Source organism: Chenopodium quinoa, unplaced genomic scaffold (assembly GCF_001683475.1).
Source record: "Chenopodium quinoa cultivar QQ74 unplaced genomic scaffold, ASM168347v1, whole genome shotgun sequence".
NCBI lineage: Eukaryota > Viridiplantae > Streptophyta > Magnoliopsida > Caryophyllales > Amaranthaceae > Chenopodium > Chenopodium quinoa.
Genome location: NW_018743514.1, coordinates 1,611,427 through 1,631,363, shown reverse-complemented (window position 1 = coordinate 1,631,363; position 19,937 = coordinate 1,611,427). Strand labels below are relative to the sequence as shown.

At 34.6% G+C, this 19,937-nt stretch overlaps 1 protein-coding gene across 1 annotated transcript; it reads left to right on the top strand.

Moving 5' to 3' along the window:
- Positions 1-3,427: 3,427 nt before the first annotated feature.
- On the top strand, positions 3,428-19,937 carry LOC110739881 (exocyst complex component SEC3A-like). Its single transcript, XM_021920360.1, has 25 exons — positions 3,428-3,907; positions 5,633-5,703; positions 6,094-6,174; positions 6,273-6,340; positions 6,426-6,528; positions 8,539-8,690; positions 9,112-9,229; positions 9,962-10,066; positions 10,496-10,597; positions 10,670-10,807; positions 11,782-11,910; positions 11,993-12,073; positions 12,152-12,226; positions 12,905-13,078; positions 13,155-13,305; positions 13,409-13,473; positions 14,583-14,753; positions 14,908-14,987; positions 16,069-16,150; positions 16,583-16,680; positions 16,765-16,873; positions 17,019-17,087; positions 19,209-19,274; positions 19,406-19,495; positions 19,630-19,937. The coding sequence occupies exons 1-25, from the start codon at positions 3,733-3,735 to the stop codon at positions 19,738-19,740; spliced, it is 2,664 nt and encodes an 887-aa protein (XP_021776052.1). The 5' UTR covers positions 3,428-3,732; the 3' UTR covers positions 19,741-19,937.

Below are 19,937 nucleotides of genomic sequence, written 5' to 3'. Positions count from 1 at the left end.
TTGGACAATTATTTACTCTAAAGTGTTTATTTACTTATTTTTCTTCATAATGGTAATTGCTATTTTTTTTTTTCTAAACTCTTAAGAATATTATGCAAACATTTATAACCATAAAATATTTGATTATGTATTTTCCCTCATTAATGCTACCAACATCTAAAGTTGTGATATAAGGTCAAACCAAAAGTGATTCCCGCACATGGCTAACTATGGCACGTACATCGCGCGTGTTAGCTGTCTTAATTAGTAATAAAAATCTAAACAAATACAAGGTTTCATATAATAAAAAATAATAGGGACTTGTAACCTGACCCAAACCCAACCTGATATTAATTAATGAAATTAATTTGACATGGTACTCTATGACCTAAAATCAAACTTACACTTAACCTAATATATACCGACAATTGATTTGATCCAACATCACAACTGTAATACTCCGATTAATTATTTTATCTATAAATTAAAATGATCTATTTCATTTTAAATGAATTAATTATTTACATATAAAATAAGTATGTATATAATAATATGAGCTAATAATTGGGGTAATAAAGTGTTTTAAATTGGGTCTACATCAATAAAAGTGTTGGACTAACTTGTTGGGAGGAAAACAGGTTTTAAGGGCCTAACGAGTTAGCCCCAAAGGAGAATTCAAGGAGGAATGGGATTAGTAATGACAATTTTGTAAATAAGTATTTTTGTTTTAATAGGGGGATATAAACACCCCAAAAACTCAAGAATTTCACAGTTAAGAATCAAATTGTCAGATTTTACAAAACCCCAAACTTTTTCTCTTATTTTTCTCACTCCTTTCTCCTCCTTTTTTCTCCTCTAATTCTCACGCCTCTCTCTCCTCCTTCCACGCGCCACCGGCAACCACACCAGTAGCCACCGCCGGCCACCAGCTCACGCCAGCAACCAGCAGCAGCCGCTAGCCACCGGCCACCGGCCGTCCTCCCTCCTCTTTCCTCTCTTTTCGGTGTTGGTACAAAAGAAGAAAAAAAAACTCTTTCTTCCTAATTTAATTTCTATGTTTATTTTAATTAATTCAAGGCATGATTTTAAATATATTTTGATGTTGTTTTTGGGTAGTTGATGTTGTTAATTTATTCTTATAATTTTAAATTTTAATTTGATTAAAAACCCCAATTTACAAACCCTGGAATTTGGGAATTTAATGTTTATGATTAGGGTTTGATTCTAGGTTGTTGTGATTGTTAAATTAATGATTAAAACATGTTTTTAATGAGTTTTATGCTCTCAATTAATGCTGGAATTTAAATATACACACTACTTTTTGATTATTGGTTAGGGTTTGATTATCCATAAAAGGAAAAAGGTTCTTGATGGTTTAAATATGATTTCCTACTTGATTAGTGATGATTTATATTAAATAAGTATGTTGGAATTTTATCTAAGTCATGAAAACTAAGTCTTTTTGAAAGAGTTTTAAGTACCCACTTAAAGAAAAGTTTTAAGGCTATTAAACCATTAAATTGGGTTAATTAGTGAGGTTTAAAGTATATTATAGTTGTTTGAAATTTGTGAGAATAAAGGATTAATTATGGTTATGTATTTTTATTTGTAGGAAGCTTTGAGCTAGGTGATTTCTAGCGAGTGTGGCCGAGTTTAGGCATTATTCAAGGTACGTATGCGCATAGAAATATTTATGTATGCTTAGTATCATGCTTGGATTGTAAAGTATGTTCAAGTGATGGACTAGTAGCATGGTTGGTTGATTAAATGCTTGAATTGGATGTTGGTTGATTATATATTATCATGCAAGCATGTTAATATGTTATATAAGGCATGATACAAGTTGAATATGTGTGAATTATGGAAGTATGTTTTATTTTTAAGTATCAAGGAAGCACGAATTTAATAAGCAAGGCTTATGTATGTTTGAAAGAGCTAAAGTTAGAATTATTGAGCATGATTCATGATTCATGATTTTATTCTCACCCATATATTATTGGAGTTGAGTCAAGAAGTTAATTTATTTATTTTACTCACTCATATAAGTTGAGATTGAGTCAAGAAAGTTTATTAGTGCATTTTATGCACCAAGGTAGTAATAGTGCAATTTTGTGCACAAAACTAGGCAAGGAACTTTAATTAAAATAAATTGTATGTGCTCACTAATTAATTCAAGAATGAAATGGAAGTGTGTGTTGATTATTGTTATGTTTATTATTGAATTGTTGGTTGGAGTCATCACAAGTTAAATTGGTAAATCACGTTAAGTGTAAGAAATACGCACCAAAACTCTTGGAACATATATACCTTGAGTATGAACATATGGGGGGAGTTATGTGACTTTATATTTGATCATAACTTCTACAGGGGTACAAGACGATGTACTATCTTTTATTATTAATGTGCTGGAATTCTTTCACAAGTGTGACATAGTAGGTGCCAATTGGGGTAGCTCCCTAATTGGAAGCTCAATATTTTAATGGACTATCTTTGAGGAAGGAAACCAGTTTGATGCGTAATCCAAAGCTATTTATTAATAATTAATATTGTTAGTTATAAGTCAAAGGTAAGTTGACTTGTGAATTATTTGGCGAGCACGTTTTATTTATTATTGCTAGGAATCTAGGATAATCCTGTTAGTGTGGTGCATATGTACTCAGTTTTTACTGATTCGTACTTTTGTGTTTGTGTTTGGCTATCCTTTAGGTTGGCCCTACTATGAGCCATTTATATGGTGAGTAGAGGGGTTGAAATAAAGAGAAAGTGACAGGTAGTTGAAGGATGAAGAGCATGAAGGGAATGAGTGCAGAGAGTTACTTGTTAAGCTTTCTTAGTTTTATATTTATGAATGGTTGATTTATTAATTATGAACTAACATTGTTATGTTTTATTTTAATCAGGTTTTGAAAAGCCATGTCTATATTGGTTCCAGCTTGTGGATGTTTTATTTTACTTATGTTTTGAGATTGTGAACTCAAGCTATTTATTTTGAAAAGTTGGTTTTTAAGTTAGACTTCTACTGTGTGACTTTGAAAATAGCCTTAGCTGTTATCAAGGTGGCGGTAATATTTTGGTTATTTTCTAAAATGAGTTTTATTTAGAGTAAAAAGTGTATTTTAAAGAAGGAAATTTCCAGGATATTACAACAACGATTTAAACCTAAACTTGCACTTAACCACTTGAAAATCGAAAACCGATTACAATCGACATAACTTCTTATTGATTTAAATCATGGTGATTTTAGTTTGATATTATCCCACCTGTCGGTACTCAACCTAAAACTAGCACGAAATAATATGTCAACACGACTTACTTTAAACCAAAATGATTAGAACCCATATTTACCTGTCATAAACTTCTTCCAAATCAAACTCGACACCACCAAAATTCAAAATTTAAATTTGACCGGAATCTGACTCAACTAATCCTTACCGGTAACCGAGAATATGTTTATCAAGAGATAAATTGGTCTCCCACCATAAACATTGATCATTTTGATCAATTGATCCACATCCAATATTCCAATGATCTAGTTTTCGTTTATGTTGAAAAAAAAAAATAAAAAAATTCCAATGATCCAACGTGAAGCCAAAAGCTAAACATCATTCCAAACTGTAAATAAATTCCCGTGGCAAATAATTTCAAACGTGTAAAACAAATAATAAAAAATAGAAAAATCAACCACACACCAATACAGCATCTAAATCTGGGAGAAAGTCTATTGAGCTGGAAGGAAGCTGAAGAACATCAACAATGGCGAAATCTAGCGCCGATGATCAAGAGCTACGACGAGCTTGTGAGTCTGCCATTGAAGGCACCAAGCAGAAGGTCATTATGTCGATCCGTGTTGCTAAGAGTCGTGGTGTTTGGGGCAAATCCGGCAAATTAGGCCGTCAAATGGCCAAACCTAGGGTTCTTGCCATTTCCAGTTACGTTCTTCATCTTTTCTCAATTTTACATTTGATATCTCATTTGCAATTTTACTGTCTTAGGATTTTATTCTGTTCTCAATTATTTTACTGCATTGTGATGATTTTTGTAAATTGGGTTTAATATTCTTCTACTAATATTAGCATTTGAACTATTCTAATTTGTGAGTTGTGAATGATTGGATTATTTTTTTTTTGTTTAAATATTTGTCCTATCCGATGCCACCCTCAAAATTGTGAATTTAAATGGTTAAGCAATGACTTAATTAGGAGGACAAGTCTAATTCTAAGTGTTTTTTGAGGTTCGTTGGTTGTGGATCGTGTGCCGCTGAGAGTATCTTATGAAAGATTATTATTTGCAAACCGTGTGCTATTTTATTGCAATGGTGATCATAGTTGTGCTATTTAGATTATGACTTTTAAGCAGGTTTAAACTTGAGCTAAAGAGTATACCAACCATGTTAAAGTTGTTATAAATCCAATACTGGCACTTGACGTAAATTGAAGAGTTTGAGTGGCATGTGTTAGGACATTTAAGAGGGTTATAATCCGTTTCTAAAACTAGGACTCTGGGCAAAAAGACCCATGCCCTCAATGAGATTCTAGTTGTATACAAGTATTACTTTCCAAAAAACAATCGTTGAAACTTTGACATGGGTACGCATACCCTCAAAAACTCGTTGCTTTCTTCTTTACAAGTGCCTGCCACTGTATCCCTCTTCCAAACTTCAGCAAGCCAAATTTTCTTCATCGTTTTGGCCATAAGAGTATCATTTAATTAACAAAGTTGTACCCAACTCATCCCAAACAAGTGTGATGATATGATGCGTATTTGAATGACGCATTGTCGCATAATTGACATATTACAATTTCTATTTTGAGTATCATGGGCACAATTTCTAAGACTCTTCTTTCGGTTGCTTTGTTCTACTGTTGGCTAGGAACACATTCTCTCTTAGAGTCTTAGTTCTTGTTTATTTATCCCCTTGCGAATCACATATTGGGAACACACATTGGTACATATGTTCTGGTGCGACTTCTGGACTCTTTAAACATAATAAGGTAATGAATTGCATTCTGTATACACGTTCTGCATATTAAAGTGCTACTTTGATTAGGTAATTCTAATTTTGGCTGCGGGTTGCCACCATTGTGTGAGTTGGAGGAGTCTGGTCCAATTTCCTATAGGACTCTCACCAAGCTGCTGGGATGAGTGATGATGTTAGAAAGTGATTCAATAAAATGTTTCTTAGGATGAAAAGAATGAGAAGGATGCATGTGCATAATTTTCTATTGAATGTGAATTATTTTTTCGATTCCTGGAAAAATATAATAATATGCTCATTCTTATAAGGAAATAATCGCTTCTTGTTTGAGTTAAAATAAAGTTCCTCGCTTAGTTCAGAAATATATATGTTTAATATGAAAATTATGCACATAAAATTGTTCTCATGCCTCTCATTTCAAAATTCTTCTCATTTGATCCTAAATCTATCTACTCAGTTATCTATCTTCTCATTTTCTCATAAGTTTGTGGTCTTTTGTTTGACGATGCAAAGTTCTGTCATGCGATTTCTTATAGCTTAAAATTATGCACCAGTTGTTTCCATTGTTCTCCTTCAATTACTGTGTCCCTTCTTCTCTTCAGGTTCAGATTTTTTTTTGTAGACATCTAACTCATATAAGGATGCAACTTTGATTTTGACAACTTACACTTAATGCAGTAAAACAGAAGGGCCAGCGGACAAAAGCTTTCTTGCGTGTCTTAAAATATTCAAATGGGGGTATCCTTGAGGTAATTTTGTCATTTCAATGAAAAGTGAAAAGTTTATCGCCGATGACTTGGCACCCTATTGTATAATTTCTCAAAAGCCAATTTCCTCAGGCATATTAAGATTTACTTGGATTGATGAGAATTTTAAGAGTTTGGGATATACTAACTACTAAAACTGCTGAGATAAATCTTGAGTTAGAACATTTAAACTGCGAGAAAAATCGTGAGTTTTTAAGAGATTGGGAAATGTTAACTACTAAAACTGCCGAGAGACATTCAGTAAGAACAATAGTAATTGATGTATTTTAGGTTTTGAATGGTTATCTTAGGCTTTATGGTAGCTTAAGCTTTTCGGTTTGATTATAGTTTCTGGACTAACTGTTCTCTGTTATTTCATTATCTCTCTTGAAGCCAGCTAAAATATATAAGCTAAAACATCTTTCAAAGGTGGAGGTTAACTCAAATGATCCCAGTGGATGCACTTTTACTCTGGTATCGCTTACTCTCTCTTTTAGCACGTGGGATATATATTTCCTGGGTTTTGCGACCTACATTCTTCTTGACAATCTCTTGACTTTCTATTCCTGTAGGGCTTTGATAACCTGAGGAACCAAACAGTTGCTCCTCCACAGTGGACCATGCGGAATACTGATGATAGGTATTATTTGTGGAGCCCTTTTTCTTCCCAATATGAGTCTAATTTGTACTCATGTCATTCACATCTCATGCCTTTGTGTTTTCAGGAATCGTCTCTTACTTTGTATATTGAACGTCTGCAAGGACATGCTTGGTCGTCTTCCAAAAGTTGTTGGAATAGATGTTGTTGAAATGGCTCTTTGGGCAAAGGTATGGAAATATTTTTAGTTGTATGTAAAACATTTGTTTGCACCCTATAGGTTCGAGCTGGATTATTTTTGTCGCTTTTTTTTTTTTTTTTTCCTTTTCCCATTTGAATATTGTCTCTCGCTCTCGCACCCACTCACATTTTAGAAGCTTTGAAAAGCATGAGAGGGTGTAAAAAAAGGTAAGAGAGAGTATGTTAGACGATAGGTGGGAAGGTGTAAGATAAAGTTAGTGAGTGAACATGGAAAGGGGTAAACTGTGGGGATAAAAAGGGAGTATGTCAATTTTTTTTTTTTTTTTGGTTTGAAGGAGGGAGTATGTCAAATATGGAACAGAGTAAAATGGGGAAAAAAAAAAAAAAAAAAAAAAGTTAGACAGAAAGTGAATAGAACCAAAGAAGAAAAAACTGAGGTGTATAGGTAATCCATTATCTTTTGATATTTTAGTTATAATAATAATCATCATTCTATGTATACCGTTTCATTCTAAAGCTGTGGTGTGTTTTTCCCTTCTGGTTTACGGAATGTGGTTTTGTTACTTTGTTAACATCCCGTGTCTTCCATTTGGCATTCCTTTTCCGTCCATTCAATGATATTATGATTATCCCCTTACCCTGACAAGACAGCCACTTGGTTGGAACTTTGAAGCCCTACTTTAAAACTTCCACATGCTCCTCTCTTGGAATTTTGGCTTCAATTGTTGTTGTCGTCGTTGTTTGCTCCTCTCTAAGCAAGTATATTATAATTATAAAATTTCACATTGCTTATGGCTTGCCTAATCTATCATAGGAATCTTGCAAATTGCTAGTGCTTTGAAATAAAAGGTAGACCCACTCCACCCCCTTACTTCGAAAAGCTTGTACTATAAGAAGATGGCAAGCCAACATAACAATTAGCATTACTTTAAGGAAGACAGTCATTGAGACAAAGAGCTTCTTGCAGACCTTGTTAGAATCACTTCTCCAGCCATTATGAAGATGATTACTTGTCAGCAATTCAGCATCAAGTGTGTATCTCATTTTCTTGTCATTATAGCCTCCTTAAAACCTGCAGAAGACTCCAAGAAAACCTACACTAGATTGGGCATATGTGGACCTATTCTTACCCATTATATGTGGTAAAAGCCATAAAGGGCCAAGTGAAGATGCATAAAAGCATTGTGAACTTTTCTTGCTTGGTGAAGAGCTTGTTGTGAAGTATTCAGATTTTGGGGGGTTGGTTAGTGGTCTGCCTAGTCAAACATCTAATTATAGTGTTTGCAATCTATCCTTTTATAGCTTTATCGAGTGCAAAAGCTGTACTTACCAACAAAAAAAAAAAAAAAAAAAAAAAAAATGTTTACGAAGTTTTTGAGGTTAATGTTCTGAAACTTGAAAAAAGAATTTCTTCCTAGCAACAGGGAAAGAAAATGTAGAAATGTCAGTAGGTTTAAATATCTCAGGCAATTGTTGAACTGTCTAAGTTTAAATATGCCTGAAATGAAGGTAATGGAAGGGTAAAAATTAAGAACTGAAAATTTCTGGAAATGTTGAGTGGGTGCATTGGGAGAGATAATTAAGTGAGGTAAATCATTACTCCAGATGGTTAATTATTACTCACCATCCCTCTGGGTTACTGATTCCTCCCTCCTCCCTCTTCATCTCTCTTGCTTATGGTTTGCTCTCATATCCCTAGCCACCTCCTTTACTACCACCACCTCAGAGCTGCCAACAGAAATGAGGTTACCAGTGTTCCTCTGCTTGTGGCTAGATCCAACCATTGGTCTGGTTGCCAAAGTCTCTAGCTACTGTTTCCTGGCAGGATTGGAGTAAAAGGGATGATGAAGAGGGAGAAATTATATCCCAGTATTTTTCTTCTTCTTTTGGACTTCCCTAACTTGTCAAAAACATACAATTTGTCCTCTTAACAGATATTCCATCATCAGTTATCCCATTAAGTCCCTTTGTTTTTTTTTTTTTTTTTGATCAGAGGTTCCCCTTGATCTAGCTGTTTACATTGTCTTAATGCACAACAGGAAAACACTACTACCACCACCACTACCAATCAGGTAAATTCTGAAGACGGGCCTGTTCCTACAACGATGGCTGAAAAAGATATGAAGGTTAATGTGGAGAAGGATCTTGTATCCCAGGCAGAAGAAGAGGATATGGAAGCTCTTCTTGGCACGTATGCATTCTTACTTTTACTGTTTTGGCTACCTTCATTCACACTTATTTGAATTTTTGTGCGTTTGGACACCACTGGGTTCTTATTCAGTTTTACTAATTTGCTATTTGAAATCTTTCAACGATTGTCGGTAAAATAAAAGAACAAGAATGACTGAGTAAATGTAACATAACCTTACTCTCTAATTGAGGCTTTATAATTGTATAGTAAGGTGAACTTGTTGCATGTATTAAAAAGCAGAGGACATATTTGGCTTGGTTTTTTTTTTTTTTTGTTTTTTTTTTTTTTTTTTTTTAATTTGCTTCTCAATTGTTGCAGCAGTGTAGATTCTACCTATTGCTTTTGGGAATATTTCTTCTAATTTAAATTTTTTATGTTGTCTGTTTACATTATATGGCCCTGATTGATTTGTCAAATGCAGGTATGTCATGGGTATTGGAGAAGCAGAAGCTTTTTCTGAAAGGTTGAAGCGTGAACTTCAGGCTTTAGAAGCAGCAAATGTTCATGCTATCTTGGAAACAGAACCCTTGGTGGAACAGGTAAACTGCTTTTAGCGTTGTTCTTATTTTCTAAATTCGTCTGCTTTGCTTTTAACCAAAAGAGTTAATTTGTCCCTGGTTTTTTTATAGGCCTTTTGTTGATATTTTTGTTTGTATTTTTCCCCTCTTACAATGTTCAAGCAATTTAACTTTTGAATCCACTCACACTACATGCAACAACAGATAAAGTTGTACTCTCATTCTGGCTTTCAAATGTCTTCCATATAAGAGTAATAATAACAGTAAGGATGAAAACTTTGATCTGAAGGAGTAAATTTGCATTCCACAAATAATCATTCCAGAAGTTCTTTATTTTGTTTTGCCTTGATTGTTAGTGGACTTCTGGCTTCCATACTTTTATTATTCTTTCTGTTAAATAATTTTTGTTTTCTTATAAAATAATTATGGTTTTAAGCTCGTCCAGTCACCTTCTCCCCAAGAAAAAAATATGAAACTTGTTGAGCTGGAATTTAGTGATCTAATTACCTTAGCTAAGAATTGTTGAAATAATTGCATAAAAAACCATTCATGCTCTTTTGATAATCAAACATGATTGATGAGTAATATCAGTAGGGACGGGGAAGATTTCAAACCCCTTGGTGACAACTATTGATTTGGACCATTGCTATTACAATTATAGATATTCCAAGAATTACTTGAGTGAATATGATTTATTTGGAGTACCCTAAATCTTATATTGATAAGCTAAGTAACAGGTTTTATTAAATGCAGGTATTAAGAGGGCTTGATAATGCCTTGAATTGTGTGGATGATATGGATGAGTGGCTGGGGATATTCAATGTGAAATTGAGACACATGAGAGAAGACATCGAGTCGGTAGGTGAACTTGACTTTTAACTGTTTTTCATTTCTTATATATTATTGTTGCTGAATACAATTGCACTTGCATAACATGTTTTTGCTTAAGCTTTACTTTTTTTCTGCATAAAATTGCTTCTATTGATTTATTAGAAATTATACATGGTAACCTGTGATTTGGTACATTCAAGTTGGTGTCTTAAATAAAATCTTGTTGACCATAAAATATCCCTCAATTATTGATTTATGATTCTATAATCTTGAAAGAATATGAAAGAATGTCATTACTTTAGTCAAGAACGATATAATTGCTTTTGCAATTCATAAGAATGTTATTGTTGTGAACAGATAAAGCATGCAGATCCTTAAGTAGTTCCAGCTTCTCAGTTCTGACTTGTTTCATTTTCTTCCCGAACACCTCGTCTCTTTCTTGTTTATTATATTCAGATAGAAAGCCGTAATAACAAGCTGGAGATGCAATCTGTAAACAACAAATCGTTGATCGAGGAACTTGACAAGCTTCTTGAGCGATTACGTGTTCCTTCTGAGGTATGCTTCTTCCCTTCCTATCTTTGCTTGTTTGGTGCTTCAAATCTGAATTGACGATTTCCCTGCATCTAGTATGCAACATGTCTTACAGGAGGTTCCTTTGATGAATCAAACATGATCAAAAATATTGAAGCATGTGAATGGCTAAGTGGTGCTCTCCGTGGCTTGGAAGTCCCGAATCTGGATACCACTTTTGCAAACATGCGTGCGGTATGATCCAAGTATCTTTTATTTATTTATTTATTTTTTCTTCTCGAAAGCAGTACCTCAGACTTGCTTTATGTGGGCATTTGTTTGTTCATCTGATAATTCTATAGCAGCGTCATCAACATTGAATGATATGTTTGAGAGCCTAATGCTTGCGTTGCAAGTAAATGAAATATCATACTCAATCTGTCCTAAAGTATTTTTTTTTTCTTAAAAAAAAAAAAATACTTTTTTAGGCTTGGGGTGTAGCCTTTTGGGGTAGCTGGTGTAAAAAGAAAAAAAAAAATGATAGTGTGAGAGAAGTTAGTGGGGTTCCCAGAGAGAATTGACAGTGATAATTAGACCAAAGTAGTATACAAGACAAATATTAAAGGACGGAAGAAGTATTTCTAAAAAAACTTCAGTTTAGTTGTTTATTCTAACTGAAAATTTTTCACCTAACATAAAAAGTGTTCTAATTGCAGAATCATAGGATTAAAACAAGTGAGGAAAAATTGACCTTGACTGTGCTTTGTAAATAAAAAAATTGTGATATCTTTCCCTTTTATATCCCCCCTCCATGTCCAACAATGAAACATTTTAAATTTGCTGTTCTAATGTTTGGGTGTAATTCCCAGTAAACTTCATGTCTAGCTCTCTCTGCTGGTTTGATTTGGTACGGTGATATTCTTAGGCTCGTTTTTGTATTTTGTGGTGTTTTTAGATAACCTCCACCTGGGCATATGTATTCTTGCAATTTTGTATATATTGCAACTTCATGTCTAGCTCTCTCCGCTGGTTTGATTGTGTACAGTGAATCAGTGATATTCTTAGGGTCATTTTTGGTATTTTGCAGTACTTTTAGATAGCGCCGCCTCACCCCCCCCCCCCCCCCCCCCCCCCGGGCATATGTAATCTTGCAATTTTGTGTATACTGCTTGTTCTTGTAATTTTTTATTTGATTACTTAGCACCTCTTTATCTCAAAAAATATCACAGATTAGAGAAAAAAAAGCAGAAGTTGAAAAGCTCAAAAGTACGTTTGTTCGGAGAGCATCTGAGTTCTTGAGGAACTACTTTGCCAGCTTGGTGGACTTCATGATAAGTGACAAAAGTTACTTTTCTCAGGTAATTGGATCAACTTATTGCTGCACACATTTGGCAAAATTATTTCTTTGGTTAAGATTAATCATTGTGTATCATTGAGCAGCGTGGACAGCTAAATCGACCAGACCATGCTGATCTGCGGTATAAATGCAGGACATATGCTCGGCTTCTGCAACATTTGAAGGTTCTAACACTGAAATCTGTTGTCATATTTGCTTGCGTCTTTCTTCTTTAATCTCATCCCTTTCTTTTGATGTTCCAGAGCCTTGATAAGAATTGCTTGGGTCCATTGAGGAAAGCATATTGTAGCTCTCTGAACTTGCTTCTCCGTAGAGAGGTGAGTGGATTTAATAGTTCTGGATTGTTAATCGTACTGGTTACCAACTTGATATTTAATGACAAATAGAGTGCCTTTAAATTAAGGTACAGTGGCTTGAACTTTCCAGAAAAGAATTTGATTATGTTTACACATTGAATCTAAGACATCAGCTGCTCTGTACGTATAGTCGCATACCAATGTATTTCATTTGAAAATGAAAAAGTTTCTGAGAAATATTCTGCTTAATGTGAGAATCGCTGAGAAACTCAGATGATTGATGTCTAATTCTCGTAACCCAGCCAGCAAAGTTTCTTTTGGACTGACCAATGGTTTACCTGTGCCTAGCTGCATCAATGGCGTAATATTGAGGCATGGTGTGGTATTGTTTAATGGTGATACATTTTGCTGATTTTTTTTTTTTTTTTTTTTTTTTTTTTTTTTTTTTTTGTGGTCTAAAACTGAATTATCTTCTTGTCCATGGCATTTTTTCTTCATAGTTATATTTTTCCCAAACATCCTTTCATAAAAGAAAAAGGAACGCAAAGGGATTGTTGCTAGAAGAGGATCCTAGGTTATTTGGACTGATGATCTGTTTGCAGGAAAAAAAAAAAAAATATCTTCATCAACCTAAGCTGAAATTAAAACTCTTTTCTCTTATCTCATTTCTTCTTTGTATATTCCTGTTGTGCTATGCAGGCTAGAGAATTTGCAAATGAGCTTCGAGCCAGCACTAAAGCATCAAGAAATCCAACTGTTTGGTTGGATGCCTCTGCTGGTGCTGGTCAAACTGTGAGCAATGCAGACACTTCAGCAGTTTCTGATGCTTATGCCAAAATGCTTAAAATATTTGTTCCACTCCTTGTTGATGAGGTTATATTCCAGCAAATTTGTGTTATTGATTCTAATTTGTAACTTGCTGTCTTACGGGAAGCCTTTTGAATCTCAGAGTTCCTTTTTTGCTCACTTCATGTGCTTTGAAGTTCCTGCTCTCAATCCACCGGGAGGAGTTCCCAATGGTAAGTCCGCATCAAATGTGGATGATGTCGATGATGATGATCTTGGAATCATGGATATTGATGACAATGATAGCAAAGCAGGTATATTTCATCTTTTGGCACCAAATATTCATCTTTTTGTCTAATGCCTTTGCCCCTTGTAGATTGATACTTGTAATTTATGTATTCTATTTATTATGCCTAGGTAAAAATTCTGTTGAGTTGGCAGCATTAAATGAATGTCTGCAAGAGTTGCTGGATGGGATTCAGGTAATTTTGCTAATTATCTTCAATTTATTTGAAATCTTCTCATTGATGAACTTGTATTCTCTTATGCCTTTAAGCCATTGCGGTGAAGAATTTCGTTTTGTAGCATGTGAATGATGAGTATTGTTTGGATGTGTTTACTGCTTTTTGAAGTATTAATATTTGTGCTGGTGCAGTGGAATTTGCACCAAATATGAAAGTTTGCAAGGCAAATGGAAAAATGACCCTTTAATAAAAAAAGTGGCATTATCTGCTATTATAGAAAGAGATAAGTGTTTATCAAACTATTGGCCAGTGTGTTAGCATGCTCTGTGGCATGAGGCACTAGATTCAGGGTTCACTAGAGGTCTCCTAAACATGTTAAATTTAAAACTAACATATATCCTTGTCTTCTTTCTATATGAAATTATCATGCAATTTGTTCTTCAAAAGGCCAGCTATTTCAAGATATATGTTTGAAAACATAGTATGCATATGCAAGGGTGATATGTTCCTTGTATAAATGAATAAATTTAATTGCAGGAATACATGCATCACTTTTTAAGGCATGTACCTTCACCTCTTATATTGTCACTATATATCCTAGGTTTTGCACCTACTTTGGATATATTTCAACTTTTACAAACGAATATTTTCTCCGTCCCCTTTGATCCTTCTCAGCAGTGCCCTCTTTCCCCTTTTGTTTTAAAGGGAGCAAAAGGATGTGACAAGGGCATTGTTTAGTGAATGACTTTTTGCTTGATCGTGGCCGGTTTGTGGCAATTTATTTGGTCAAACAGCCAAAAACTATGTTCAATCAATGGCTTTTCGACCAGATTTAAAAACCTACATGGAACAACATACACCCAGTCCCCTCAGACAACCAATAAATACAATGAATGCTAGTAATTGTCTAACAAGCTAGGTGAAACAGCCAAAAGCCAAGCCCCAATAGTTGATTACCCAACAAGACCAAAATTCAGTCTCATGTGCTGTCATAGATAGGTGAAAGGTTACTTTTTGACGACAACCTTCGCACGAATGTCCATCTGCAATGTCTAAACTCTACAAATCTAGATAATCCCTACTATCGTCAACTAACTCAACCATTTTGTGTTCTGATTAAATCTCAGGAAGACTTCTATGCTGTTGTGGATTGGGCCTACAAGATTGACCCCTTGCGATGTATATCGATGCATGGGATTACAGAACGCTATCTTTCTGGTCAGAAAGCTGATGCAGCTGGATTTGTGCGTCTCTTGCTTGGTGATCTTGAATCTAGGATCTCCATGCAGTTTAGCAGAGTAAGTTACAGCATTTAACATGTACCAATAGTAATTTTGATTTTTGGAAGTCAGTTATTATAAGCTGGTTCCATTGCAATTATGATGTTTACATGCACCAACCAAAAGTAATTTTGATTCTTGGAAAGTCTATGATATTATGATATCCTTGCAGTTTGTTGATGAGGCTTGTCACCAGATTGAAAGAAATGAGAGAAATGTCCGGCAGATGGGTGTCCTGTCATACATACCAAGGTGAAAATTACTTGTAAACATTTTATATAGGAATCTCTTCTTATTGTTTTTTCTCTTTAGAAGGTGAGATACTTCTAGAGTAGGGCCCCTGTTATAAGAGGCAGCAGTCTTCAGGAATAGTTCATTCATGATGTTTGCTTTCCTGGCTTGAATTTGGTTACGTAACATAAGTCAGGATCTTATGTTCTTTGCTAAAAGTGAGATTATGCTCCCTTCGTCTTGCATTAATTTTTGTAATTGGGCATGGCCCTAAAGTCAAATTTCTGCTCTATCAACTAAAAGTTTCAATGATATTGGTGGTACAGGTAATAGTGTAAAAGTGTATATGTGATTAGAGATAGTGGGTAATATTATAGTGAGGCTTAGGATAAGTAAGATGTGATAGGAGATAGTAGGTAATTTACATTGAAGAGAAAGCAAGTGTGTGATCCTAAGTATGTGTTCAAAATGGATTCTGAAATCTAATGTGGGCTTTATGAAAAAGTAAGTGCAAAAAATAATGTAGGACGAAGGAGTTTATGAAGCCTTCTCTTTTTTTGTTTTTATTGGTACCTTGTTTACTTTTGGTAATGTTTAGGTAGTACTTGTACATCAATATCCCACTTTGACCATCTTTGGTTATATATACGTAAGGAAAAATATAGTCATGTGGAATGCTAGATTTTCTCAAAAAAAAATTTAAATATCAAATTATTAACTCTTTATGTTTGTTTTACATATTTAAAGATATTAATGGTTAAAGCTGTGTGTTTGCTTAATGTAACAGTTAATTACACAACTAAACAAAATGCAAGAAGTATTAAAAGCAAAATGGACTAGAAGGAACTTCTATTTGCTAATGCCTCGTGTCTTTTATGTGTTGTCTTGATAAATTTGAGGTAGTAAGAAAAATAAGTATGATTACCTAACCTGTTTCGATTTCTTTTCTTGTTTTTTGTTGAAAGTACTTTATAATTATATACTTATTCTGTATTTTAACTTTTATAAGAGCAATATAGAAAAATAAAATCCTGGAAGCAACAATTCAACTCGCCTTTATCTCCTGAATACATTTGATACTTAATTTTTTTTTTGTGCATAGATTTGCTACACTTGCAACTCGTATGGAGCAGTATATTCAGGGACAATCCAGGGATTTAGTTGACCAGGCATATACAAAATTTGTAAGTATCAATGTATTCAGCTATGGGTTGATCCAATTCTGGCTGCTTATAAATGTTTTGGTTTTAAAAAGTTATATTCTCCTTATTTTAACTTTTTTGTAACCTCTAAATTAAAAAAGAAAAAAAAAAAAAATACACCTTTGATTAACTTTACTACTTAGTCATTGGTACTAGCTTTATATATTTATTGTTTAAGAATGTGGTGTTTGTGTGTAATCATACTCTATACTCTGTACCATTTTTTATTTTATTAAGAAAATAAATTTTATAACTGCTGAAAAAGCAATACTGAGAAAGGATAGACAAGTTGTCCTTTAATCAAGAACCCTGTTTGAAATGAAATGAAAAATCCATTTAGGATCACACTTTGGGTGTTTTCTTTCTTGTTTAAGAATATAAATTATTAGTCACAAGAACTTAATTTGTTGACAGGTTAGCATTATGTTTGTGACCTTGGAGAAAATTGCCCAGACTGACCCGAAATATGCAGATGTTTTTCTTTTGGAGAATTATGCTGCGTTTCAGAATAGGTACTAATTTCATCTTCATAATTGTGCCAACTTTCTGTTACTTGTTATATTCAACAAGCTGATTATATAGGCAATTGATTGCAGTTTATATGAACTTGCAAATGTTGTGCCAACTCTAGCAAAGTTCTACCACCAGGCAAGCGAAGCATATGAGCAAGCATGTACGCGCCACATAAGCATGATTATATATTACGTGAGTAAGCAAGTTTTTCATGACACTTTTTGTCTTGTGTTTATACTGGTATCCTTCTGCAATACATGGTTCTTTTGTTAGTTGTACTAGCAAGTAATATTCGCTAAGTTAACTCAGCCAGAATTTTTTCGACAATTATTGACAGCAATTTGAACGGCTTTTCCAATTTGCTAGAAGGATTGAAGACCTCATGTACACCATAACACCAGAAGAAGTAAGTATCTGATGAATGCATGTCATAGAATTTACAATTTTCAGCTACTTGGCGTTTTTCTTGTAGAGGCTTTGTAACATACAGTTTGAATGTGGATGTGAATGTGATAATACATTATTTCTAGGACGTGTGTAAAATTTTGAAGTTATCATTATTATCTCATTCTCTTATCTCGAGTCTTTAACTTAGTGGGAAGTATGTCAAATTAGTACATAAAAGGAGATACTGTTGAAGTAATCAAACTATTCCATCTCGACGCAATTGGTGTTGTCCATCTTACAAATCTGAAATTAGTTTTTATTCCCCACAGTAGCATAATCAATTTCTTGTTGCTTCTTTCGAGTTTATCATTTGTGTGCTCTGGCAGGGAATTAGGCTCGGGAGAGGTGTGGTCTATAATCTATTATGATCTGTTGATTAGTGAGCATATTTTATAAGTTTGTAGAGAGCCCATCTTGCTGGTATTGATTTAAAACTTGTTGTACTCTTAAACTATCACAATATTGTGAAGTGTCTGTCAGGGATGTTGAGCATAGAACACAGACTTTCACAAATTGATGACAATAATTATGGTAGAAGCTGTAAATCCACGTAAGGTCCCTTGAACACCATTAGAATTTATAACTTACAGAATCCAACAGGTGGCTCTTGCAGGCATCTTCATGCATAATTCCCAAGTCTGAACACGAGCTTAGAAAGCATATGCGAGGTTACATTTTTCTGAATGAATACCGACACATGCTCCTCTTTAAACGTGCCTGCATCCACTTGCTCCTTCATTGCCCAATGAGTGAAAAATACCCTAGGTAATGAGGCCATCCAAGGCTTCCTTTATTCATCAGGCTTGAGAGGTCACATTTTGGGCATGACTGGGCCCTACTAGCCAGTTCTTGTCATTTAAGGAACTCTGAGCTCGATGGATGTCCTAAAATTTGAGCACTATCGTTAGGATGCCCCCACAATCACCAACCAAACTACTCCATAATAAAGAAAAATATGATTGTGGCCATCATCCATCTCAGATATGACCTGCTGCTTGAGTAAAGGCCTTTGAAGCTGAATCTCACTCAAGAGGTCTATCAGGCTTCCTTTTCTTCCTAATTTTTTTCCCCTTTTCCTTCTTAGATCTGTGCTATTGCTTGGTAGTATGAAATAAAACCAGTCCATACCTGGGTTTTGCTGTTGTGACCATGATGTGTGAGCAGTGTATTTAACTCACTGATCCCAACTGCAAACGTGCAAGTGGTATTTTGTCCAAGTTAATAAAACTAGGTAGCAAAATGCATTTCCATACCAAGTTTGAACATCGAATTAACATGGTGAGAGTCCTTATGTAGGCCCTTTGTCCTTGTTGATGACAAAACTCTCTTGTCAAAACTCTTAATAGATAAATTGATAGACATGCCTTCAATTGGTATCAATGTAGTTTCCAAAGATTCCTAAGTTTGTGAAGCCTTTGAAGGAGAAGAAAGGAAGGCAGAAATATAGTGTGTGAGAAAGACTAGTGGCATTTTCAGAACAAATGAAAAATAGACACTTGACCTTTGACCAATGGAAAAAAGGTCTCTTATAAGTTGGGAGCCTAAACTGTTTTTTTTTTCTGTTCATTTTCTTATTTTCTATCTGCTTGGCCAAATCTTCTTTTTGATGTACAATTAGTACATCTATTGCTGGTATTCAGAGAAATGTCACATTCATCTGGTCTTCCCAGACCCTTTAACCCAAGAGCCTCCTGTAGCGGTTGTTGTCTATAAGGATATTTATACTTAATGCTTGATTAGTTTCATTCTGCTCAGGTATTTTCTCATTGTGTGGACTGTTACTTGATTTTTTCCTTTGATTTTTACGAAATGATGAAATACGCCCCATTTATTATGAAAAATTCAAGTCTCTAATAAACTTTTCGGAGTTTCTGCATATGTTATGGCACATCCCTTATTAATATAATCATTTGTATACCAGCGTCCAAAAATCAGATATTGTGTGTGGCTTTGTTCATTGTTATAGCCCTTATACCACGTGAACCTTTCCTACTTTTCGATTATATAGGATGATAGAGAAGAAAAGAAAATTTGATATAGTGAAGCTGATGCCTGACTTTGATTTGTCTGTCATCTACAGATTCCATTCCAGCTTGGATTGTCTAAAATGGATCTCCGGAAAGTGTTGAAAGCTAGCTTGTCTGGGGTAAGTCAAGATAAGCTTCTAATAACATCATATCCTAAGATTTTTAATCTTGTTCATCTTCTATTAGTCTCTACAATAACTCCTCGGTGAACCTCCTGCGTGACCATTACTTTGGCTACATTTTACTTCAGGTTGACAAATCCATCCAAGCAATGTCCAAAAAATTGCAGAAGAACTTGACTTCGGAGGAGTTATTACCCTCATTGTGGGATAAATGCAAGGTAAGCCGAGTGAACATCTTATAGACATTCATCTTTCAATCTGCTTTGATCACCCACATTATGTGTATGGTAATTCTATGCAACTGCTGTATATCATAAGAAAAATTAACTGATGGAAAGCGTTATATTTGCAGAAAGAGTTTCTGGACAAGTATGAGAGCTTTGCACAACTTGTGGCCAAGGTTTACCCCACTGAGAACATCCCCTCTGTATCTGAAATGAGAGATCTTTTGGCCTCCCTGTAAGAAAATCTTTGTATAGAAAATTTTTTCCTCTTAGATTTTCGTGGTGTAGTAAATAGTAGCTGCCATAAGATGCTTTTTCATAGGGTAATTCTTTGTAGTTTGCGGAATATACTGAGGGTTCAACTTGGTGTGTATTGAGTAATGTTTATGGATATACATAATTGATATAATGTTAAAAAGGGTTTGTAGTCTTTATA